The 27,386-nt window shown below is 39.7% G+C and overlaps 1 protein-coding gene across 1 annotated transcript in view; it reads right to left on the bottom strand.

The window, feature by feature from the left end:
* LOC122773512 (neural cell adhesion molecule 1-like) overlaps positions 1–27,172 on the bottom strand; it is a 95,618-nt gene extending 68,446 nt beyond the window's left edge. Inside the window, exon 1 of the mRNA XM_044032270.1 lies at positions 26,737–27,172. Coding sequence (XP_043888205.1) covers positions 26,737–26,791 — 55 coding nt within the window. The 5' untranslated portion in view covers positions 26,792–27,172. The remainder of the gene's footprint in view (positions 1–26,736) is intronic.
* Positions 27,173–27,386: the final 214 nt, after the last annotated feature.

Below are 27,386 nucleotides of genomic sequence, written 5' to 3'. Positions count from 1 at the left end.
ATATCAGTTCAATATCAGAAAAACACAGTTGTACACGAGTGGCTTGTGTGCAAAAGACATCAAGGTCACAAGTTCAATTCCACCCCTGGCTGATTGTACTCAATTCACTTGTAAGTAGCTTTGGATAAAAAAGCGTCTGCTAAATGAAATGTAATGTAATTGCTTTGGATCCTTCGTCCTTTCTTTAGCACAAACCCCTTTTCACCTGTACCTGCTGCTGCTGCTACAACAGACGAGGAGGAGAACACCAATAATGCGACGCTGCTGCTGCTGCCATCGCCACCACCACCATGCCTCACTGAGGGAACAGTTATTAGCCAGGTGATGAGCACAGTCCATTTTGTTCTGCCCTAAGGTCCCGAAGGAAGCGTTCTGCCCCAAGTTCTGTCATTCATCACAAAATTTCATTTTGTCCAAGCATACAGTGGATTGTGGGACGTTGAACTCTTGTGTCCTGTGTGTGAGAGCTTCTCAAAAACCAAGTGAAGTCAATTTAATTTAACACAAGAGACTCGGGGGTCATGTGACGGAAGTGACTCAGGGAGTTAAAGCAAAACAGCCAAGGATTTGGACTTATGATTTGGACTCATATAAACGTATGCTTGTACTAAATATCCTTAATTTAAGATTAAAAAGTCAAAGAAATAAAGCAGGCATTACGGCAGCCTATGGCCAAGTGGAAAGGGAACTTGACTTGTAACCGGAGGGTCGCTGGTTCAAATCACCAGCCGGCCAAAAAGGGCTGGGGTACCCCTGAGCAAGGTACCCGCTCCCCGGGCGCTACTCAGTGTGGCAGCCCACTGCTCCTAATTCTAGGATGGGTCAAATGCAGAGGAATACTTTCCCTAAGGGGATTAATAAAATAAATTCTTTATTATCTGAAATGAAAGGTAATCATAAGTGTATTTACAGTCTATTGTCACTCTCACTCTTTGAGGAGCACAAGCATCTCAAAAGAAAACTTATCCTGAGTCCAGAGAAGCAACCTGTGTGCAGGTTGTGCACGACATTACAACACAAAATGTTGGGTAAAGAGAAGCTGTTTGTTCTGCGTGTAGTCAATCACAACATGGCTTTTAAAAAAGGAACTTTAACTTTTAGACAGAGGGATTGTGAAGAGTACAAACCCCGACAGGAATAACCAGGTCTTTCAAAAAGTCGTTTTTAATTGCAGTGTGCTTTCCAACCTAATTGAAACAGTGCGAGAGTCGTTCCACTAATTGCACAGTCATGTGCCTTCATTAAACTCCCACCGACTTTTTTTAAAGCTACCTCAGCACAATATTTTTATATAAAAATGGATGAAGTTGTGCACTGACGCCCCCCCGCTGTGAACACTGAGTTTGAAAACCCTCGCTGGGTCCGTTTCAGATTCCATTTAGCACTCCGTTAGAAACGATAACAAGCTGTTACCGGGAGGGTTGACGCCAGGTCAAGGGGGCTGGGTAGGGTTACCCCTGAGCAAGGCACCCAATCCCCACTGCTCGCTGTTAAGTGGACACACTAAATCAGAGGTGTCACAGTGGCGGCCGGCGATCGATTTCATGAGGCCAAGTTCTTCACGTTATAATGAAAACATGGCTTGCGACAGTGTGTGTGTGTGTGCAGCTGCCAGAGAGCTGAAAGAAAATAATAAACTAATAAAATTATGTTTGCTAGAAATGTTTTTATAATAGTAACAATTAGGTGTGAGAAAAAATATTCATTTGGTGATACATTAATACGCCACGATCGATATTTTAACCCTCTTATGACCACCATGATGGCTGTAGAATTGTCAAAATAACATGTTCAATGAGTAAGTCTGCCCCTTTTCTTCCAAGATAACCTTGACTTTCAATATCTAGCAGTTATTCAACCATATAGGAATCACGGTACTGAGTAGCTAACGTCACAAATGTGTGACGTGGCGGTGAATCTCAAGTACAATTAAAGCTCTTTTTCTCTTCTTTCTGGTATCCATCCATCCTCCGTCTTCTACCACTTTATCCTCCACATGACGGTCGTGGGGGGGGTCGATCAGATCGCCAATCCATAGTTTTTTAATTTTCTAGATATCGCATCTAGGAGTTACGGTAATGAGAAGTATGTATGACAAGTCCTGTCTGTGATGACAGGATGTTAACTGAAGGTCTAAGTTACAAATTAAGGTGCTTTAAAATAAACAGTCTCTGCCAGTTTGGTGTGGAAGTGACCTGACCTGAAGAAGAGTGAGTTAACAGCAGGATAATTGTAAAGAAAGCTACTTTAACTTTTTTTTTCTTCACCTAATATCAACAAATATCTCGATGTATCGCTATATGATCGTCTCGCAATATATCGGTTATGACAGAATCGTCGTATTGCGATACTATTGGTTTTTAATGTCAAAACAAGCACTTTCACTTTGGAATTCTGTGAAATATCATCATGAATGTCCCTCATTTTTGGGGGTGGAGTGGCTCAGTGGTTAAGACCGGTACCCTATGTGCGAAAAACATCATGGTCGAAACGGTCGCAAGTTTGATTCCACCCCTCGCTGACTGTACTCAATTCCATTGTCAGTCGCTTTGGATAAAAGCGTCTGATAAATGACATGTAATGTAATGTTGATATTATGATGAAATATTGCCAACCTGCTACTGAACACTTCCCCCCCACATCCAGTGTCCTTTCTAGTGTGTATATCCCATAATACTGGTGCACCATTAAAGTAATGTACTCATAAGATTAAGATGATTGCTAACACAGCTGATGTCAAACGTGCTGATGTGTGTGTCGTCGCAGCCACTGAAGCAGGCACATTCAAGCAGTCCCCTCCCCCCACGAGCGCTGCCTGTTGTGAAGGAGCCTCCTCCACTGGGAGTCGTTACGCAAGTCACCAGTCAGCCATTGAGAATACAGAAGACGCTCAGTGTTTGATAACAGCACACATGTGCGCCGACATGCTTGGTATGCAAGTGCTGCTTAAAAAACATGTGTGGTGTGTAACGTTTACATGGATTTATTGGCAAAAATGAAATATACTAGACACAAGTACATGCGTATGAGTGCGTTATTGTTATTTTGAACAGAGGTAGACCGTTTAATCCCACCAAATAAAAAAACAGAACCCTTTATTGGTCAATCTCTTTCTACTTTAGGCAAAAGCTAACTAAGGCTGAGAGATTTTTTTAAAGGAAAAAAATCCAATTACTGCTTCATACTGCAATTTGTAATTTGATTTGCGGTTTAATTTAATGAGTCATGGTTCAGTGCAATATTCTGTAGTGTCATATTTTTTTTTTAAACGTTACTCTGCGTGAGCACAAGACACCTGTCAAAACAACACCCATGAAAATTCAAATATAAATGACCATTTATGACCAAATTGTAGCCTTTGCCATTTAACAATTTGTTATTTCAAATTACTATTTCGAATAAATAAATGATTCATTTTTCTGCCCCGAGCAAAGGCCTCGTGGCTAATCTTGTGAATTCCATGTTTCTAGAGGAGCCTGAACATGCACATTTTGTATTTTGAAGTAGGGATGCACCGATTGATCGCCCGGTGCCCGGCGACCGGCCGGTCAGACAGCGATATGCCAGTCAAACGCACTTGCATTGAACTACTGGAAGATCAACAAGGACCGTTTCCCTGCGCTTGCCCGGGCTTACCTCTCTGCACCATGTAGAAGCATTGACTACAGGCTATATTTATTTTATTTTTATTTGTTATTTATTCATTGTTTTATTCTTACATCTGTTTTCATAAAGAAGTTTACTTTTCCAAAAATGCGTTCCATAACCATAGTCTTGAAGAATTTATCTGTTAACCTGAATCATTTCCTTTAACAGACATTACATGACTGAAAAGTTGGTTGTATTTATATGTTAGAATTTTACATTAAAGAAAAGATAGAAAATAAATTTAATGCTGTAAAGTAGTTTGAAAAAATGTAATCAGAATCAGCTAAAATTGGTATCGGCAGGTCAAACTCCAATCGGTGCATCCCTATTTTGAAGCGGAAGTTAATGATGTAAACAAAGAAGAATGACATCCTTTCTGGTAGAGAGGCATGATATTATGGGCACGATATCGGTGGACATTGGATTTAAAATGTATGATCAGATATCGACAAAAACACTAAAGATCCCCCAATATGACCAGTGACTAAAACAGACACAACTAAAAAAGTCACTCCCTTGGGATTGGTGTAAATATTCCACAGTAGTCCAGGCAAACACACGCAGTCTATTCTCATACAAAGCTTGAAGCCAATCGTCCAATGTCGTGCATCCTTACTTTCTGGCATACTAAGGAGCCTGTAATTTAAGCACTTGAAATAGATGTTTTTCAATCTGCAATCTCACCTGTAGATGTCACCAATTCTAATTCTTACACGCTGGACTTTTAAATGTCTCCCTTTGCTACAAAATGTCTTCAGCTTGAATAAAAAGGAGGAAATTATTGTGTCAACACCACAAGAGGCTTTCATGCTGTTGGAGCTTGAGCTGATTCAAAATTGCTGCTTCTTCATTATGAGTTAATAGTTGTTCATATTTAAGCTATTAACATAATAATTGGGGTAATTATCTTTAGAGAACAGTCACTGTGCTTGGTACTGTGCAACCAGCTTCAAACTCTTTCCTCAGATACACAGCTTCCCTGTCTCTAATCTGGCCTCTAGAGCTGACGTCACACAACCAAGGTAACGACACTGGTCACCTTGATAGATGTATAAACTGGAGCAGTGTTTCTCAATCCTGGTCCTTCATGTTTTAGATATCTCCTTGCTCCACCACACCTGGGAAACATCTAACACAGGGGTGTCAAACTCATTTTTGTTCAGGGGCCACATACAGTACAATTTTATCTCAAGTGGGCCGGACCAGTAAAAATAGTAAAATAATAGCATAATAACCTATGAACAACAAGAACTCCTTGCTTTTTCTCTCCTTTGTTTTACATTTAATGAAGGATATTTTTACAAAACATGACATTCTTGAGAAATATAAGTGCAATTTCAACAATATCGTGCTTAAATGTACTATTTACACATCAAACTGGATCTAAAATGGCACAAACATTTAGTCACAGGTATCTGGAAGAGAAAAATATTGTATTTGACATTACGTTTAGATTGTAATCGTAGTGTGAAATTTTAACAAATTCATCCTGTGGGCCGGATTGGACCCTCTGGCGGGCCGGATCTGGCCCCCGGATCTTATGTTTGACACCCCTGATCTAACACATGAAGGGCAGTGGGTCCCGAGCACCAGGATTGAGAAACACTGCACTAGAGAACACATAATTCAGGCAATATGTCAGACAACTTGGCTGTTACCGTCATAAAAATGAAGATGGTGGATAGCCAAAACAGTCAGAGACAGGCTTACGGGCTAACGGGCTAACGGGCGAGCATTTCAACAGATCCCCACAGATCCAGAGAGAGGCAGTGGAGGTGAATCACTGCTATGAAGTACTTCTGCTGACAGCACTCAGAAGCCATGGGAACACTAGCAATCGATATAACGTGGTTAACTCTTGGTAAATCATGGACTCAGACTAGATTTACCAAGAGCTAGAGTTTCCTTCATGGTACGGTACAGTTTGGAATGGTAAAGACATGGGTCAGGCTTGCGTTTTGACTGAGAAAACAGTACCTTGGTGGACGGGGTGTGAGCTGTGCCCTATGGCTGTGTAGTGCTACGACAACGAACGACATTGAACGCAACACAACAGACAACAATGGAGGACTTTGTATGAGATCAGACTGCGGGCGTTTTTTTTTTTTGCCAAAGAATGGAACTGGTTATTTTTGGTACTATTCCTAATGGAAACACAAATAAATATGTAGCATACTCGGTGGAAGCGCGGCTTTACCATTTCGGTGACAACAACTTTATCTTTAGCTGGTAGACTCCAGAGTTCATTGATTGCATCCGTTTGTTTCCCTCCAGGCTCTTAAACTTTCAGTGACTCTCTGGAGTAAAGATGAAAGGAAGTTAATCAGAAAGTTAAAGATGTCAGGAAACTGCAGGTCTGGAATAAATGTCCTCAACCTGTTTACAAAAAAAAAAAGACCACGCCGGCGGCATTATAAAGATCAGATATATTCAGTCTGTCAAGTTTTGCAATTTATGCGGATTTAAAGTGTGCAGTGAACAGTCCTGTTCATTTTTGCTATCTGAGTCACGTGACGTCCAAAACTCCATCAGTGGGGACGTGAAGTGGTTAATTTGCTTCAGAGGACCCGTCATCTGCCTTTTTCACTCTATGGCATCCATGGAAAAGAAAGATGCACAATGGGGTTTCATGACACATCCGGCTTCTGTCGACAAAGACAGCAAGATCTCTTTCAGGGCGGTGGAAGTCAGTGAGTCACGCTGAGAGGATGAACATGAGAGACCGAGCAGCAGACATGATGATGGCAAACCCACAAGCGCGGGGAGCTCGCACCATTATGCATTCACTTCACACTCTATGTTCAGAGTCACATTTGTAAGTGTGCATGTAAACTTTTGTCACTTTTATGTTCTTTCTGTCCACCGCTGTATTCTCACTGGGAGCAGGTTTCATTAAGATTTTAGTGGCCAAATATTATAGACGCATTACCTCCAATCTCCAAACCATAAAGACTGGCTGTTTCATTTGTTTAAGCTCTGGATATTCTATTAAAGGTGGGATTTACCATCAATTCTCTATTCTGCTGTGCATTTGTGTTATAGTCAATATTTGGGGGGAGTTTTAAGGCTGTTAAAAAGTTCAAGCTTGCACTCAAGGTATTTAGCATTTCTATAATAAAATAAAAATGACAAAAACAAAGGGAATAGTACCTGAAAAGGAGTGGATCACCATAATACTTTCTACCTTTCTGTTGCCGTATTACCTTTCTGGCTCCTCTATTAAATTAAACTAAATGGTTTCAAATTAGAGACGCCAATATCATTGATACCATCTCACAAAACAAAATAAAGTAACCCAATAAATGAACTAGGATGGTGCTAAACCAATTTTTCTCAGATATCACAAATGTCTAGCGATGCTGACGTTGGTCTGATACAGTTTTTAATATTATTTTTTTTAATAAATCACTCTCCTTATGTGATGTTTATTAAGATTGTTGGATCTTATCAGATTCTACGTTTTGCGTTTTCTATGTAGGAACTGATTCCACGTCTGTGTACAATAATATCGGCTCATTTCTACTGATCAATATCAAAGACTTAAATAATAAACAACTTTTACAAGAGGTACTTGAAGTTAGTGTTATGTCCTGTATACATTTACTGCTTTGCTGAAACAGATGAACACACTTGCTCCACACACTACATTATGTCTAATAATTTGTTGTGAAATGATTGAAACGAGCCCCGATTTTCCAGCTTCTTGAATGTGAATGTTATGGTTTCTTTGCTCCAAATAACAACCTGATGAACTGTGGTTTGTGGATATTTGAGAACATCATCATCTTCTGACATTTTCTCGACCAAAACAACTCGGCAGTAAAGTAAAAAAAACATCGACAGAAAATCGATGGTGAAAATAATCAACTAATACTTTCAAGAATAGAAATGAGTTATATGAATGTATGCGTTGACTTCAATGGGATTTTTCTCACTTTATTTTCATTTCCAAGGCAATACTTTTCCCGTCAAAGTCTGATATGCATCACTGAAATGGGATCATTTGTTATCTAACTGTGTCACTTCCATTAGACAAGCACCGACACCTACCATAAGGTGATATTAGTTTTTTTGTTAGCGGTGACAGTGTCTTTCATATTTTACATTACACCTTAAAGACTATTCCTACTTCAGTCTTCTTCTTTTCTTTTTTTTAATTTCATTTACAGTTGACTGACATCTTTGTCAGTTGCTGAAACCAGATTTCAAAAAGACACTGGAGGTGAAGTGGAATCAGGGTGGGCGCCGAGCGTGCAGCGTGACAGACTGAGGGATGAGTCAGTCAAAACTAAGACGTTCTAATAAGTCGTTATATCACAGAGTGACACACAGAGGGAGAGAGAGAGAGAGAGAGAGAGAACTCCCAGCTTCTGGTCAACAGCCACCACAGCTTGAAAGCACAGACGAGGGCCGACCTGTAAACTGTTCAGAGTTAGACAGCTTGGCTTTGTCAGTGAGTATCAAACGCAGCAAAAGAGTAAAGGTGACAAGTCAAACCGTGTCCACGTCCAACATAAACACCTACTGTGCTTGACTTTTTCCACCGAGAATCAAACAGAGCTTGATGCACACGCAGCAGGAATGACTTCCTACAAAGGGCTTGATATTTATTCCTTCACACACACAGTCACAGTGAGACTATTGTGTGTGTGTGTTCCCCGGTGTTCACTCATGTTGTGGGGACATAAATCTGTTTCCACAGACTTGTCTTCCTTATGGGGACAAAAATCAAGTCCCCATAATGTTCATTTTTTAACATTTTAAAGTGAAGACATGTTGCATATCGGCTGAACCCTAACAAAAGTCTCCAGGAAGTCAGTGTAATGTCCTCGGAAGTCATGGAAACCTGCCTTTGTGTTTGTGCTGTGGTGTTGGAGACACAGCAGGAACCACAGGAAGTACAAGTGGAGCCATTTGGAGTGCTTTAGCCAGTGTTTACACGTCTGTCAACAAACTGTTTACACTGCAATGACACCACAACTGTGCAAGGTGGAAAACAATCCAGACCTATGGTCCAATCAGTGAGTACTGATCACGCGTGGAATAAAAACCCCCAGGTGAGGCACTTTCTAAGAAATAAAAAAACAAAATTTTGTAATATTTTGAGTGAATTGAACCTTAATATAACGTTTTCCTTTCAGCGTCTATGTCTCAACCCTCCCATTACCCAGGCTTGGGTCCGGCACTAGGACTACACTGATGTGGCCCGCTGTGTATTGGGTCAATTAAGAATGAGCAATGGGGATTGGGTACCTTGCTCAGGGGGAAACCCTCTGGTAACCTTTATATAACAAACCTTATAGTTTACTTGTAGTAGTTTGCAGAACAGAAAAGGTCACAGACGTTAACACTGTTCTGGAAGGTTCCACAATTAGAGGGTTAACTGGTAAAGGTGAAGGTATCAAAAAAAGGACAATCCAAGAAAAAGGATTAGTCTTTACAAGTAAGGATGGGCCCACAGTCCACCATTTTCTGCCAAACTTCATCAGAGAATTGTCAGTCAGCTCAAAGACAATGTTTCTCAGCACAAGATTGAAACATACTTAGGCGTATTTCACCTTCTACAGTACATAATATCACGCAAATATTCAAGAAATCATTGGAAATGTTGGTCAATAAAAGTCGAGAAACCATCACGCTACTGTGAGGAAACATGAGCTCAGGAGTATTTTGGAAAATCATCATTACATCCAGAAAAGCGACATGAAACTCTGTCAAACAAAGAGGCAGAGGAAACTAGGGGTGGGAATCACAGGGAACCTCACAATACCAATAATATCATGATATTGTGGGTCAAAAAAGTCCATGATTCAGCTTGTTTTCGGGGGAAAACAAGCTGAATCCCGACTCTATGAGCCAAAGATGAAAAAGATCATCCAGTCTGTTATCAAAGAAAGGTGCAGAAAGCAGCATGTGTGATGGTGTGGAGGAGCATCACTGAAGTCGGACCCCTAGTTACTCACACACAATGAAGCAAGAAAACATTCCTCTTGCAAAGATGCAACATTTAGTTTGTTCAATTCCTAAAAAAACGAAACATTTGTCCATAAAAACACTGAGAAGCTTTTCTTTTTAAATGATAACTAAAGGTTTAAGCGGAGGTAACTGGTTGGAGAAAATTAGAGGTTGAAAGAAAACAGTTACACAGAGCAAACAGAGCTGACAGCCTGTACAACACAACAAAACACCCAAAACTTTAATCAAAGACAAACAAAGGTGCTCACCAACACATAATTGTGACATTTCCTGTTTTTGAGCCATTAGAACATACAATCAGTGTGACACGTACACTGGTCACCTATTTCTAACAGGTCACCTGAACACTGTGATTATCATGGGTTCATTTTGTTCCACAGAGGAAAACCAAAGCATTGCCTTCAGGTTTGTTAGTCCAGAGCTACATGTCCACAGGGATCCTGTGTTCACAGCACAGAGTGTCTTTGTTTGGTTTTTATTTGATGGATGTCACTTTTTATACCACACAAGTACTACACATCTAACAACACAAAAATCAACCTTGGTCTGAAAAGTAAAGGCGACAAATACCACACAGTGAAAGTCCATTGCCAGTGTTAAAGTAAGCAATGACAGGTTCCAAAGAACATGATTAAATCACACAACAAAGGCTACAGAACAGGCAGAAAACAGTCCATACCTTTTTCAAGAAAGTCTTCATGAAGAAGAACTGGCAGCTTCTATAATATTTACGCATTTACCTTATCACGATAAGACAATATCCAAAATCTAGCATTTGGGTTTCCTGGCGAATCATGGAAATTTGCCACCTCCCTATGACCACACCCTATGACGAAAACTTGTGCTTTTCAGAGCTTTCCATCTCAGACCTATAAAATATGTGCATTTTCATAGGGCCTGATGCATTTGGAAAGTTTGGTGAGTTTTTTTGGGAGGATGTTTTGAGCCTACGTGTCCACAAGGATCCGGTGTTCGTTTTTTAGTTGATGGATGTCACTTTTTACACCACGCAAGTACTACACATCAACCTTGGTCTGAAAAGTAAAGGCAACAAATACCACACAGTGAAAGTCCATTGCTAGTGTGAAAGCAAGCAATGACAGGTTTCCAAGGAATAAGATTAAATCGCACACCAAAGGCTACAGAACAGGCAGAAAATGGGCAATAGCTGTACAACAAATTGGAAAAGTCCTCATGGCTCTTGAAGAAGCACTGGTCTGGTAGCTTCCATAATATTTACGCATTATCACGATGTGACAATATCCAAAATCTAGCATTTTTGCGAGAAATATCCACTCCTAATGAGAATGCGGAGAATGGAGTGTCTGTGACATTTCAAGCAACTTATACGTGACTTAAGTACCAAAAACATGATGATGGCGTCGTGAGGACAATTATAGGACAGCTGGAAAACATTCCAGATACGGTGGTGATGGTGGTGTATCAGTCCAAGGTCACTGTTATTCAAACAGCCTTCAGCGTAACAGAAAACACAAATCTCCGCCGCCTCCGCCATCCCGCCACTGCGGAGTTAACTGAGGTTTTTCAAGTGACCTCTGACTCAGAGATGGACTACAAAACCCCTCAGATCCTCCAGCTACAAGTGCTCGCTTCAGATCTTTAATATGCTGTAATGCTAGTTAATGTTGGCAGTTCAGTGCTCTCGCATTAAACATCTTCAAATTAAACTTCAAAGTACTCCCTTAGAAACGGCCAGGTTTCTATGGTTACATGTGATTGATTGGGCCGTTGTGTGTGTGTGTGTGTGTGTTTATAAAAACGGACAGATTTGTGATAGATGTGTGAATCGCACTGTGTGCGTTACTCCCTCCTGATGTGTGTGCGTGTGTGTGTTTTTAAGGCCGTCGTGACTGTATGGAAAGAGAACTGTGGCCCGAAGCATTTAGCAGCTACTTTTAAAGGGAAGTGGGGAAAAGAGGGAAAATACGTTGCAACAGAAAACATTCGTCACGATGCCAGCTGTTACCTGGGCACGAGCATCAGAGATATTCCACAGGGCAGGTAGCACACGGAACAAATGTCAGTCAAGGATGCTACCATGCACCTGCCGTTGCTCGTTCATTACTCACTGGAAACAATCTTTACAGATTCATGATTGAATTGATATTGTTATATAATATACAACCTGCCAGAATCACAAGAAGATAAAATAACTACAAACTGCTATTTATCATAGCCGTCTACAAAAACTCACGCTTTTCACAACTTTTCATCTCAAATGTCTTTACAAGACGCACGCCAAATTTGAAGGTGACAGTGTCAAATGTCAAATCTTGACTTCCTGTTGAGTTGAGGTTATGGCTCCAAGTAACTTTTTTGTAATTCATGGCCTGCTGCATAAGTATGCCAAATTTCAGACATGTACATAAAACATAGCTCAGCGGCTGAATCTGGCACAACTATACCAGTCACAGCCACAGCCATGTCTTTGACCTATAAATGATGTAAGATTTCACAGGGCCTGATGCATTTTTTTGGGAGGATGTTTTGACCCTAAAAATAAGCTGAAGGAAAAATAGAAGAAAAAGCGTAATAATAAACACTTCAGTTTCAATAAGGTCCACTTGGGTGCTCAGGCCCTAATTAAACATTAAATCATAAATATAAGCTTGTTTGGAGTGCAGGGTGGGTTTCAATTTTGGAACAGAGTCTGCAATAAAAAAGGGTATTAAATTGCAATATATCAATATATTTAATATCTTATCATGGCATAACTTTCACGGTAATATTGTATCATGAAACCTCTAGAGCTCACCAGCCCTGGTTATTTGCTGTCCTCTAATGGTCCCCATGAAGGTTTCCTTCTATCTTTGGACATGTCTATTACATAATTTGAGACTACTCTGCATGAATGAGGTTAATTCCCCGTCCCCCATCCCCCACTGATATCACACTCTAAATTCTCTCCTCCCTTCATGTCGTCTAAAGATCCCGATAAAATATGATCAGCTGGAGAGAATAATGGGACACCTACATGATTCCCTGTAGCCGCACACTAATACGTGTAGGAAAATGCAATTACTACACATCATCTCTGCATGAGTGGGTACATTCTCCGTGAATAAAGAGCCTTTGAGTAGAATTGATAGAATTATGAGTGGGAGATTATATATACATATAAAAACACTCACATTTCTTTCCACTGCCATCCACTCTAGCACAACTTTTCATATGTGAAAAGACTAATTTGTTTAAAATCTTGTTGAAATACTTCATCACTGACGGAATCGGAGCATATTTTCAGATTTCATTCCTAAATGAGAAGCACTTCACTTTTCTTACAGATGGAATTGTTTCACATTATTAATTCATGCAGTGATCTTGTGTGATAGAGAGGTACAGTGTCTGTGAGCTGCCCTGGCCCTGACGAGACCACAGAGGGAGTATAATGTCCGAGAGGGTGACGCACACCACGGTCACCACATGGGAGACAAAGCCTGGGGCGTCTCGCAAGCCATGTTTTTTTGTCTTTTTTTATTTCCTGCTACGTGCATGGAAATGCATCGTATAGTGTTTTCAATAATGCATGCGCCAAGATGTGCATGGATGCACAAGAAGACAAGCACACACACTGCTTCACTTCAAGCCACATAAAAGACGGTAGATCCTAGCCGACAGCGTATTTCTGAAAATGACACAGGCTCTCGTTTTTCTTAAAATCAGACTCTGTAGTGGAGAGGACTCATCTGCTATGAGAAATAATCATTTGAGGCAATTAGTCAGGCCTGTATTGGCCAGTTTTTGATTATTGGCACGGGATTATTATTCATTAATTGGCCTGTAATGCTATCAGCACTGTTAATATAATTAAGGAAATAATTATACAAATTGTTAATAAAGTTGTGAAAACTGAAATACTTGAGATGTATTGAGGTGTAGCAACGACGCAACATGTTCAAATTATTACACATTTGCTCCAAGGACAACAAGGTCTATAGTTTGCTTTCTGATGGCCTGTTTCATGTATTTAATATTTAGTATTAAACGTAATTTCACTGTAATGCAGACATAAATCAGCTAATCGGCTTCTCCGATTCATAAAAAACAGCATTGGTCATTGAAAAACAAACATCGCTCAACCTAATTCGCAAACATACCCGACTGAAGCCAGACAGATAAATGTAAATGGAATATCCATTGAGATTACGTCACAATCTCATTCTTCTAAAGCGAAATCAAGGATCTGACCACGCCCCCAGTGCGTTGTGTTTGTAGCCATTGTAGCACGACTACACATTAGCTCCTCCTGCTAACCTGAAGCTGCTGCCGACTAACAGTAACCACAGCAACTGCTGAATTGGGGGCAACACCAGCCAAACTCAAACCCCTCAAAATTAAACTGGTGCTAAAGCGATAACTAGAGCTATGGACATGATTGTATCTTCAGACATTTGACCTTTTTCAGATCCATTTTCACTTGCTGTTGTCCTCACTTTCTGAAAGTTGTCCCTTTCGGAAAATGTCCTCACTTCATAAAAAAGCCCTCACTTTTTGAAAATGTCCTCACTTTTTCTGTCCTCATTTGGAGCAAAAGCATCCTCAAAATTCACCTGATGCTGAATCGATAACTAGAGCTATGGATGTGTTTGCAGCATCGGTCATGTGACCTTATTCATCAGTCATGTGACCTTATTCAGTGGTGGAAAAATCCTGGATTCAAACATTTCCTTAACGTACTGGAACGACTCTACGGAACGCCAAACAGGTCACAACTCACTACAAAGGTGTTTCCTTCCATGTGTGATCACACATGGAGGTCTGCTGGAGTTATTACGACATAAAACCAATGATCCTAGACTGAACTGCAGAATCGGGAGCTTAAAATTAGGATTTGGTTGTGAAAAACGATAGAAACAATCATTAAATGAACCGATTCCGTGGTTTTTCTGTACATGTGTAAATACTCTTTCAGAGGCCACATACAGCACAAAGCTGCCGTGATTACGACGTCCCGGTCACAAGAGTTTCTGCCTTTTCCAGTTTTCCCTCCCTGCCAAATTCGACACGGAGAGGAAATGCGTCTTTTGTCAGTGACCAGCCGAGTGAGAGACAGTGCTGCGTTTTTGCCAAGAGCACCCAAGCATCGGCACAGCTGAAGGTAACTGGTTAGGGGGAAATTAGTGTGAGAAAGAAAACAGCCACATTCAAATGGCACAAAAGTTGTTTTCAGCAGCAGCAGCGGCAGTAGAATCAGCTCGTACCACAGGACAAATATCTTTTAATTGAATATAAACACGGGCTGTTTACCAAAACATGACTGTGACATTTCCTGTTTCCAAATATTAAACCATCAGCAATCAGCGTTGTCATGTCGCCTCACCTTTTCCCACACAGATTAAAATGAAACCTCTGAATATTATGGGCTGTTTTCTGTTTCCACAGAGGGGAAAAAGCTCACATCATGCACTGCCTCCAGGTTTGCTCGTCTGGAGGTCCATGTCCACAGGGATCCAGTGTTCACAGCAGAGCCTCCCTCTGTTTTTGTTTTGCTCTTGTTTTGTTGTTGTGCTGCTTTTATTATTATCCTCTGTTTGATGGATGATGGTGCACGGATCAGTAATGGGCTGTGCGTCTCTATGTTGAAGGACAATTTGACACATGTCTACAATCAGGCATGATACTTTTAATTGAGGCTGAAACTAATGATCGTTTTCATAATTTTCTTGATTAATCATCTATTTTTTTGTCAAATAATGTGGCTTAGTGTTTCCCAAAGCTGGAATTGTCTTTTTTTCTGTTATATGAAACAAGGAAAGCAGAAATGTTTAAACGATCAAAATCAAAGTAATTACCATTTAACAATTGGTTAACAGTCTATTAATTGGAAAAATGTTGATACAATTTGATTAAAAATCTGACTACAATGAAGAACAATAGAGAAAACCTGACAGTGGAGAGTAGAGAAAGTAGATTTACGCGTTATATTGACGCAAACAAGAGCTGAAACTAATGATTATTTTCATAATCGAAAATAATCTATTATTTTCTCAATTAATCAAGTAATCGAAAATAATCTATTATTTTCTCAATTAATCAAGTAATCGTTTGGTCCATAAAATGGTGAAAAATGTTGATGCGTGTTTGTAAAACCTGGAAAAGATGATGTTCTCAAATGTTCTTGTTTTTAATGATTTCTTTGTTTTATGGAGCAAAGAAACCAGAAAATATTCATATTTAAGAAGCTGAAACAATCAGAAATCTTGTTTTAATAATGAAAAAAAAAACAGATTAATCTATGATGAAAATAGTTGGCGATTAATTCAGTAATCGATTGATAATCGTGTAATTGTTTCAGCTCTAACACAAACTACATAAAAATAACAACAAGAATTCCTTTCAACCCACTGCACCTGATGTAGCTTAGGTTTTCATTTTTATTTTCTAATTTTATTTTATTCAAATGAAATGCACCAAAACACCAAGTCAAATTACTTGTATGTGTAAATGTACTTGGTACTAAAAACAATTATTTTTTGTTTTTGTTTGGCCAATTTTCTTTATTTTTCTCCTTGTGTTACCCTTGTCCTTGCGTTGTATAAAAGAAAATTGAACATGTATAGTTTGTCCCTTCGATCTGTATTTTGAGTCTGATCAATAATTAAACATATACAGCAGTATGTCTTTAAAGCTTCTTAAATGTGATTATTTTCAGGTTCCTTTGCTCTATATATTTTGGTTTATGGACAAAACAAGACATTTGAGAACTTCATCATTCGCAGGTTCTAACCCTGTGAGAAGGACTGAGAAGCCGACATCACAAACGTTTGACGCTCCTGTGAACCTTGTCCGTGAACGGACGCTCGTTCCGCAGTGGACGTCCCGAGGTTCTACCGTAATGACAAGTACAGTATATGGGCACAATTATACGGTATCTCTATTTTTCTGCTTTCCTGTATCCATCCATCTACATCCATTCTACAGCTTTATCCTGGGTTACACCCTGGACAGATCACCAGTTTTCTAGATATCACAAACCGTCTAGGAGTTACGATGAGTTGAATGAGTAGTACGCCAAATCTTGTTTGCTACATCGGAATGGCCGTGAATCTTTTCCTATCAAACAATTACCAATTGTACATTTTTACATCAACATTATATTTTAGCCAAATAACAATTATCTGTGTTTAACCTGTGTTTAACCTGTTTTTCCTACCCATTTAAATAATCTGATTAATATTAATAACTAATATAAAGTAAGGACCCAAATCTCACTGGAGTGAACACGAGTGAAGACGCCCCCACCACCACCACAGAAACTAATGAGTATTGAAAAAGAAAGAAGAGAACCTGCTCAGAGTCTGTGCCTCGTCCATGAGCAAACCCTCAGGAAAGTACAGTATGTTTGTGTTCCTGCCACAGAGCTTCACAGGGTCATGAGCATGTGTGATGTCATGCTCATAAAGCATCTAACTCGCAACTCACTCAGACCTGGATCTGTCTGATCCACTCACGGTCACTGAGGATGGAGTAAAAGCACATCCAGAAATACTTAAATAACAACCTTTACATGTGTGAGACACATTTACCTTATCGTTTTTCAGGGATAAGACACCATGACTTTCTAACAAACAACATCATCCTTATCATCCTTAACATCATCATTATCCTTAACCATTTTCGTGGGTTATTGCGTCCTTAACCAAACAGTTTTTATTCAAAATTGGACGTTAATTGATTACGAAATCAACCGTCAACTTTTACAATAATCAAAAACAAGTTTCTCTGGTTTTTCATCTTCTTAAATGTGAATATTTACTGGTTTCTTAGCTCCATATTACAAAGAAATAATTCAAGGCATTTGAAAACATCATCATCATCATCCCTGATTCCACCACACCATACTGACTACTGTTTCCTGTGATGCTATCAGCACAGTTAATAAAGGAAATAATCATAACAATTGTTAATAAAGCGAAAACTGAAAAAAAAAATGAAAACTGTAACATTTGAGATGCATTGGGGAGTGGCGGTGGCAAAAAACGTGTTCAAACTTGATTTTTGGGAAAAAGTGACAGCCCTATTTCCCATGATCTTTTACGCTTCAGTGATTCTACTGTAAGAAGAACATAGAGAACGCAGATATTCTGTCTTTGGCAGATTTTGTTATTTGATAAGACAAAACGAAAAATAACATCATGTCAGTCTTCAGTGATGTTCAGAATCCTCCTCCTCCTCCTCCTCAAACCCGTGTAATGCCCTGAAAACGTTAACGTCTATGCCTGAATTTTATTTTAACTTCTAAGTCACTGTCATTGTTCTGTGCTGTGATCTGTTTCTACAAAGATTGGGTTCACATTTACAGGTTTAAGTGACTGATATGTGTGTTTGTGGACACAGAAATCCAATTGTGAATTATGAATTTCAAATCAGACTTGTGCCAGTTCAGTATATGAACTGGGTCAGATTGGAATCTATGCATTTTTGGGGGATTTGGGGTACAATATATGCATGGTTTATACACTTTTTCCACAAGCACTTTTAAGGTAAATTCCAATGGTTTCCCAGCACCTTACTAGCCTGGCAAACTAGACCTACATCAAGATGTTTGGTCTGAGCACACAAACAATTGGCAGGGCTCAATCCAAGAGGGAGCGAGATAAACAGTTGTCTTTCAAATTCCCTCTGCACACAATAGGATAGCACTCCAACCAATCAGAGAAACGACAGAAAAGAGTCCATGGACGAAGTGTTCCACGTATTGTGTGTTGTGGAAAAGTTTGATGGAGAGAACAAATGTTATGGTAATGGAGCCTAATGACTGCTGCCATTTTTATGACAATTGCAGGCATGCTTGTACATTCAGCAAGCATCTTCAAAAAAACACAAGAAACCCCAACGTATTGCAGAGAGATTACTTGGCGTCTCACCCTTTTATCAGGACACTAGAGAAACCACAACAGGTCGTTCAGAGAAACAAGACTGCAAGTCTACTCTGTCAAAGACAACCAGGGGCTTCAAAAAGTTCTGCCATAAGCCTGCACATCCTGGAAGAGCTAATATTCAACACATTATCACAAAGGTATGTTAGATGTATTACATGTAGCAGTGACCGGCAGGGACCACACACGGAATGGTTTGCAACTCTGTCGTCATTATGTTAAGCCCGTCCACCAACTCTACACACGATGTGATTGGCCAAACCAGAGTTTGTAGGCAGAACCCTGGCTGCAAATTACATTTGCTACCACCAGGCTGCGTCTAGATTCCTAGGCTAGCACCTTAGAGCTGGGGTAAATTAATAATAAAAAATATATATATACACATATATATATATATATATATATATATATACATATATATATATATATATATATATATATATATATACACATACACATACACATACATATACACAAAATTATTATTTCACTGTTTTCTCACTGGAATTTAGCTATAAACAACCAATATCCTGTTAAGTAATCGTCTCTGTCAATATTTCTCTATTTATGTATTTATTTGTTTATTTACTTGTTTATTTATTTATGGCCCGCCCACAAACAAAAGCGCAAAGAACATATCAGGGAGTGCAAAGAACAAACAAATATATATGTTATTTGCTTCTTAAAAAGTGTTGTTTGAAAATATTCACATAAATCTAATTCCATGCAAGGGTGGGATTTTAGAAAGATAAATTGTTTCCAATATGCAAGAACTACTTTTCTTTAAAAAAAAAAGAAAAACTGGCACACAAAGTCGAAAGAAATAGAAAGATTAAATTGCAGCCTTTGCAATTTGCTAATTGCGTTGTGATTTCCAGTTAAAAAATGATTCATTGTTCAGACCTATGGCAAACACAGCCACAATCACAATGTTGCATTAGTATAAAACAACCTTGAGTTTGTGCCTTGAGTTGTAAAAAAAAGTAATTTGCAGAAAATAGTCACACTTTTCAGCTGTTTTAGAGACCAAAGACTAAACAGAATCACACAAGATAAATAAATAAAAAGTCAATTCACCAGCATAAACACACATCACCATAAATACTGGCTGGAGCTTGAACAATATACGGCCTCTCTGAAAGGTATATGACCACGCTGAGCCGGGATATTATAAGTCTCGTTAGGCCAGGGACAAACTGTAAAGGTCTTCTGCACTCAACCGAGTTATATAATAGTGAAAAGTGTTTGGCTGTAGTCATGCAGCCAACTAGAAAAAGTGACACTTTATTTTAGGGCTGGATATATGGTTCTGGGGGAAGAGACTCAGAAAATGTGCTGCTGGATTTTTACAGCCGTCGCTTTTAGCAGAGAGGATTTGAGTCAGACGTTAAAAAAGAGAAAAATTCCAGAGCTTTGACAGTCCTCTATCAGGACTACTTTCTTGTTTCTTAGTGAGTGGAGCAGCATGAAGCTACGACGTCATTTCCACTTGGTCTGAGTGATGATGTAACACAGCAGGGCTGTCACTTACTATTCACATATACGTCCAAACTTGGGGGCGAAACTTTGAAACCCTTAAAAATCAGTTTGAGTAAAACAAATACAGCCTAAAAGTGCAACAGACTGTCTGCGGTGATTACGACGTGAATGTCCATTCAGATTTGGAATTGAAAGCACCACTCTTTAGATCCTTCCTAGATTGGCCTAGCAGGATGCTAAGCTAAACAGGAACACCCTCCTCCATACAAGAGCAAGCTCGGCAAGATATCGGTATCGACTAATATTGGGTTTAAAATGCATTACCGGATATCGGCAAACACACCAAGATCCCACAATATATAACTAATGAATAAAACAACAGACTGAATGAGCTGCTACTTCCTTGACTTCTATGCTGGCGCCCTCTAGAGCTACTATTTTTGGATGTTTATTTGTGTTGCACAATTTATATCTACATCTGCTGTGACAAGTCAAGCAATTTCAAGGATTTCAAGCACCCATATGAACCCTGAATATGGGGTTTTCTTTGGCCAATGCCAATTTGTTTAGATATCATAGCAGAATGCTATTAATTTGGCCAATATCTTTGACCAATTTCCTTTATTTTACCCCATCTGATAAGATACTACATTTTCATAACATCAAAATTGTTTGGTTGGGCCAATTAATCCATCTACCTTTAGTGGAGAGACGTCGGAACCGGAGATTAAACAGACTACGAGCACAGACGTCATCCAGACCAAACCGGAGGGAACTAACCGACTTCAACCAGTAGCCGTTTCACTGGACAGTCGTTAAGGATGTCCCGATACAACTCTTTCACTTCCGATACGATACCGATATTGCAGCCTTGAGTATAGGCAGATACCGATATCGATCTGATACGATATCAGCACGAATCATACATACTTTAATGACTTATTTTGCAGTGTGGAATGTTAGAATAGGCTTGATATTACTTAAACAGAGAACAATAGTCAGCAACAGTAGGTATGCAAAACTGACCCATTTATTATTATATATTAATAGTATTAATAATATATATTATATATATTATTAACCAATGGGTTACATACATTTTAACCTTCAACATAAGAATATTTGATTTTTTGCCGTGTTAATTTCATACAGTCTATGGTTAATTTCATCAGGAGGAAAGTACTGTGTTTCACATGTAACAGTGTGTCTTCAGAGAACACCCCCTTGTTTTCACTATTTTGGATTAGCTCAACTCACACAGGGTGAGTGACTCGTCCCGCAGGTAAACCCGGAGCCCGGGGACCAGCCCCGCAGACGTACTAAGCTCTATTTCAGAGGTTAAAGAAAAATGTTTAACCTCTGAAATAGCAGTAGCACACAAACGCTGTAGTTGTGATCATGTGGGCTCTACATGCATCCAACACGCAGAGCCCACATGATCACAATGGGCGCTGCTGGATAGAAGTGCTGGAGCGGAATGAACTGCTTGTATCGAAGCGCTTATATCGGGAAATTTTAGAGGCAGTCCGATATAATCCGATACTCGTTTTTTGGCTGAATTCGGACCAATATCAATATCGGATCGGGACATCCCTAACAGTCAAATGTTGTAATATGACCCTTCAAATCTGATCTGTCTCTTCTTGGTATTCAATAATCCAGTCAGACTATTTCCTGTAAACTGTCACCCAACGATGCAGATGTCTTCGTTGAATCCCACAGGACTAACTAAATCAACTACTGACGCACTTCATTATATATATATACAATATTTTTTATCTATTTTATTTGTTAATATTACTTTAAAAAGTCCATGTTTCCCACCAATAACCGGAAATAAGGGCACTAACTTATATTTTAGCGGAAGTTGGAAGTTTGCCATAAATGGGACTCCAATGAAACACCAAATCTTTCTTTTCTTGTCGGAATTGGTCAGCAATCTTTTATATAACCAAATTTTGTTTTTTGGTTTTTTTTGGAAATAAGGGTGCAAATTTACAACTCTAGACTTAATTTCCGATCAACTTCACAAAAAGATCACTGTGCAAAGACGAAAAAGATTGTCACACAGAGTGCATGTAGCTACTTATTCCCTTTATTTTTATTATTTACCGACCTCCAGTTGTTCACAGGCAGTTATTATAGTCCCATTTGATGTATTGCAACACTGAGGGAAATATTGCACCAGCGCATCTGTAAATTAAGGCATCACATTTACATTTCCACGCAAAAAAAAAATCCTCCATTTAGCCCAGGAAATATTCAATTACATTACCATCACAATGTCCCACTCTGGCTGTGTTTTCCTTCCCCGCTGCCTGAGGAGGAGCCACCGCAGTAAATACTGGATCGTACAAGGAGGATTAAAAAAGGCGATCCATTGAAAAGCCTGAGTGAAGCAGAGGCAGCGAGCTACTCCAGCCATGAGCGCCTGACATGTCAAATTACTGCTTTCAATCAGTGAACAAGCATGCAAAGTAGTGATACACTGAGTAATCGGGCAACATCTGGCATTTTGAGATTAAAGCGCCGATACACTGTGGCAGCCATTCAAGGCTGTTAATACACAGCATGTATATATATATATATATATATATATATATATATATTTTTAAATGAATGGTGTTAAATAAATGTAAATTCAAATGCAGTAATTTTGGGCTTCATCTGTTATTGATATTAAATTGTTGTATTTCATCAGATGCACAAGATACATCAGGCGTTTGGCAACAGCGGGAGTACGGGTTATTTAAAAAAAGAAGATTTTTTTTTTAATAACTCCCTAAATTAGACTTACATAACGACACATTTTGCCAACTTAGATGATCTCGCTTCAAAGCCTCTATCGTGGCATCAGATTATGTAACGGATGATTCAGGGTAGAAGTTGTGCTTGCGATACATCAGTGTGGCAGACGGACCAAAAAAAAACCAAAAAAACAACAACTGTCCCTGAAAAACCCCTGATGTGCTTTATTTTATTCAACCCACACCTTTACCTCCTGAAGGGTGCATTTTAAATATAATTGTATTATTTTCTCCATTAATCAATTAGTCATTTGGTCCAGAAAATGCAAGAAAATGTTGTCCAGTGATTCCCAAACCTCAAAATGACAACATACTCAATTGTATTGTTTTGCCCACAAACCAAATTAATTCAGTTTTAATGATTTATTTGTTATATGGAGCAAAGAAAATATTCACATTCGAGTACTTGTTAATGTTAATTATTAAAATATTTATAAAAATGATTGATTAATAATTGCAACCCTAATTGTATTTATGTTCTATTTTGCACTACAGGCAAGGGACGATATGAAATATTCACAATTATCCTGATCAAAACAACTAACATTGACAATATTATTGTGATAATTGTAAAGAAAAGTGCTTTAATTAGATTTTGTTTTAAACATAAATAGGCAGAGACTTCTGTTTGCACACTTGGAATTAGTTTTGTTTACATGTGTTTAAAGAAAATGTGCAGACAATAACACAATATATGTACCTTTAACTGCAGAGACTGTGACTCAACCTCAGGGGCTGTTTTTGTGTCAGTGTGTGAGTATAACCTAAATTAAGGGTACATTATGTTAATATATACATAATGTATTGCATTAAGTCATAAAATCACCATGATGTGTCATCAGAGATTAAGGAAATGTGTTAAACTGAAATCCTGCTGCACTGAGGACATGTAGTCTGTTTATGTTTTGGTGTGAAGCTCCACCCACACAGAAACGATGCACGTAGCACGTCCAGACTTTCCTCCAATGAAACGTACATATAGGTCGTATGCAGGAATTACGAGAGCACTGCGCCGGAGCGCGGTCGACAATGGTTCGATTCCTAACTAAACCACCTTTTTAATATTTTTTTAATTTTTACTACCTAACCCTGTCTTTTTTGCCCTAATCCCACCCCATTCTGTTGGAGGACAGGTTGAGCACGTCAGCGCGCAAGTTTTTGCTAAGAGTGAGTCAAAAACAGTGAGCTTTGTGTCTCAAATATTGCAATATTTCAAATGTCTGTACCAATTTTTTCCCCCATCCCTAGCAAACAAACCTCAGTACCGCTCTTAAAAATGTCTCAAAAAAGCCAAGGGAAAGTGGGGAGGATGTTGAGGATGGACACTAACGTCAATCATTTTCTCCTGGGAAGGTAAATAATCGAGCCTAAAGTTATGTAACGCTGCGTTCCATTTATATTGCCGGAAAAGGGAAATGACATGACAAGTTCACAGTGTTCCGGTTGAGAAAACGGAAACGTAATCATATCTTGGGTTAGCCACAGCAATACCAGTTAACGGTAAAAGTAGCAACCATCTTGGAATCCTGAACTCGGGTTATGTGAGGTTGCTCCGAGTTTCTGAGCTAAAAATCCAATAGGAACGCCCCCAACGCAACCCTGCAAAATCCCATTCAAGAAGTGAGGACATTTGGGGTTAGAACTAGGTTGGGGTTAGGTTAAGGTTAAGGATTAGGGTTGGGCATATAGTTGTGATGATGAAGATTTAGGGACCAGTATGAGTCACTGGTCAAAAATCACTGGATCAGATATCGGAAAGACAAAAATGTAAAATCCTATACAATCAAATAAGTCGATATATGTAATGAAATGTAAATGCTGAGTCATGTTGTGAGCAGCTTATTCCTTCTACATGGGAGAAGAACATCTGTGTGTTTGAATTAGCTTGAAATGGCACAAATGTGTTGTTAACACCTTAGCAGTTTAGAAGATAAACTATCAGATAAATATCAGACTGATATCAGTAGATACTCAAGTTTGTGATATCGTATTGGCCAGAGACACATTATGTGTCAGTGAGGCCCCGTGCACAGACAGAAAAAGGCCCCCCCTCCCCGCGTGTCCCGGACATCTGATTTTCTCAAAAAGACAAACTAATTCCCTTCGTTAATTTACTGACTGTCAAGGCATCAGGGGTGGATAACCAGTGTTGTTTTCAGATATAAGAGCACAGCAGTTTGGCTTCAGGCCCCCCCTGAGCCCTTGGGCCCCCTGAAGGCCTGTTCAGTAATCTATCCCTGGGTATTGGTAAAGGAATCTTAGGGTGCATTCACATCAGACCTCCTTAACCCATCCTATTGTTGCTGACAGGATTTGGCATGCGTAATTATTACCGTCACTCCTTATGTGATATTTAGAAAATTCAAAAACTATGGGCAGGCGATCTGTCCAGGGTGTGACCCCCGCGACCTTCAGGTGGAGGATAAAGCAGTAGAAGATGTACGGATGGATAACAGGAAAGCAGAGAAATAGAGCTTTGATTGCGCCCATGTACTTGTCATTACGGTGGAACGACTGTCGTCTGTGATGTCAGCTTCTCAGTACCGTAATTCCTAATCGGTTGAATAACGGTTGAATAACTGCCAGATATGGATATGGAAGTTATCCATATCCATATCTGGATATGGAAAATTGTTTTGACAATTCTACAGCCATAAAATCGAAATAAATCCAGACGGCCTGATTATCTTGATGACTTAAAGCACTACACTACAGTTTTGTCATTTGCCATAGCGCATTTTTTTATCACTCATATTTCATACCTACTCACACACTGCCGGGACAGCCGTCAGGAGCAACGCGGGGTTAAGTGTCTTGCCCAAGGACACATTGGCATGTAGAATAGCAGAGGCGGGAATCGAACCCACAACATTCAAGTTGAAAAACGACTCACTCTAACACTGAGCTACCGTCCATGAAGACTACTGGGCATGACAAGGTCAATGTTTATGGGTTAATCGAACCCTAGTTTTGTTGTTCGGAAAGTGTGGTTCGTTTGGGGAGGTGTGAATGCGCAACCGAACTCGGATGCGCATCAAAGAAGTGAAATCTGATCCGTCTAACAACATAGGACTCAGTTCACTTTAAGTGGACATAAATGCGGGAGGTGGACTACAACACAGGGCATTGTGGGTACAACACAACCAAAACATACACATATGTAGAATGATAGTCAATCATACCGACTAGCGGACGATTAGGTGTGAAAAGGTAAGATTAGTCTGAGAGTGTCCTCACTAGGATAGCTGTACAAATGAATGTATGTGTGTGTGTATCTACTTGTATTTGTTACCTCTTTGGGACCTTCTCTGGCATAAACACTGACCTTGTCAGGACCAGTAGTCCTTGTGGAGACCAAAGCCTGGTCCAATGAGGCAGAACCCTATTTTTGTTGAGTGAAACAGGTAAGATTTGAACTGTGGTTAGGTTAAGGTTAGGGTGAGACGTTAACTAATTGTTGGAGAAGGAAAAATAGACTCCCATCAACAACAAACACGTCCGATGGAGTGAGAACAACGACACACACACACAACGATTTCCTCGCCTTCATCTACATCATGATTTATTAAAAAACACTCAATTCAGCCAAGTCAGCACACGGTGGTGTCACGCAAAGAGGAGCAGAGTTATGATGCGAGTGTGAGTGGAAATGTTTCACTGAGTCACGAGCGAATCCACGTCCTTTACTTTGATATTAATTTAATTTCTCTCTCTCACACACACACACACACACACACACACAGCTGTGATGAGGAGGAGCAGCAGCAGCAGCTGCACCTGCGGGCGGAGGCAGAGGGAAGGACCGAAGGAGTCTGCGGTCCTCACCGCTGATAAACGCAAGGAAAACTCGTACATCCGATATAGATATGAACATTTTAAAGCTCACACGCGTTGAGTCAGAGCGTAAAAATGTGAGGTTTTCTTACCTGCACAGGCGACAAGAAGCGAGGCGGCGAAGAAAATATCCCTTGTCCGGAGCATCGCAACTCCCCGAGTAACGTGAGCGCTGAACGGCGAAGCTTAATCTCCTTCTCCCTCTTCTTTTCCTCCTCCGCTGCTGCCGCTGTATTTCTCCTGTCGTCCTTCACCAAACCTTCATCTTGAGTCTCTGTAAACGCTGCTCCGGTGGTGGATGTGTGAGCGGCAGCGCTGTTATTGTGGCAGATAGGGCAGAGATTAGCTGTGGTGATGGGGGCGATGATGGTGGCGGTGGTGAGCGCCAGAGCAGCGTTCAAAGTCTGACTGACAAGCGGAGCCTGCGCACACACGCGGATCACTCCGCGCAGCCGGAACACAGGACCTCCCGTCAAGTAGTGCGCGCGACTCCATAACAGGAAACCGGTGAAATCCCTCCGTCAATAATGCACGTAGAACGATTTATCCATGGTAACTTGGTTCCACATTAAAACAGATGATCACTTCATCCTATATTCATCCATCCATATAGGTCAACTGAAATCACTTCATGATTAATCGGTTGATTTTAGCACTGCGACTAATGATTTTTTTATAGCTTTATTTATAAGTTTATCGTGAGTATGCAAAATATAGGTTTTGTGTAAACGTTACATGTCAT

Source organism: Solea senegalensis, linkage group LG8 (assembly GCF_019176455.1).
Source record: "Solea senegalensis isolate Sse05_10M linkage group LG8, IFAPA_SoseM_1, whole genome shotgun sequence".
Classification (NCBI taxonomy): domain Eukaryota; kingdom Metazoa; phylum Chordata; class Actinopteri; order Pleuronectiformes; family Soleidae; genus Solea; species Solea senegalensis.
Note: the sequence above shows the minus strand (reverse complement) of the source record. Positions and strands in the feature narration are given on the sequence as shown.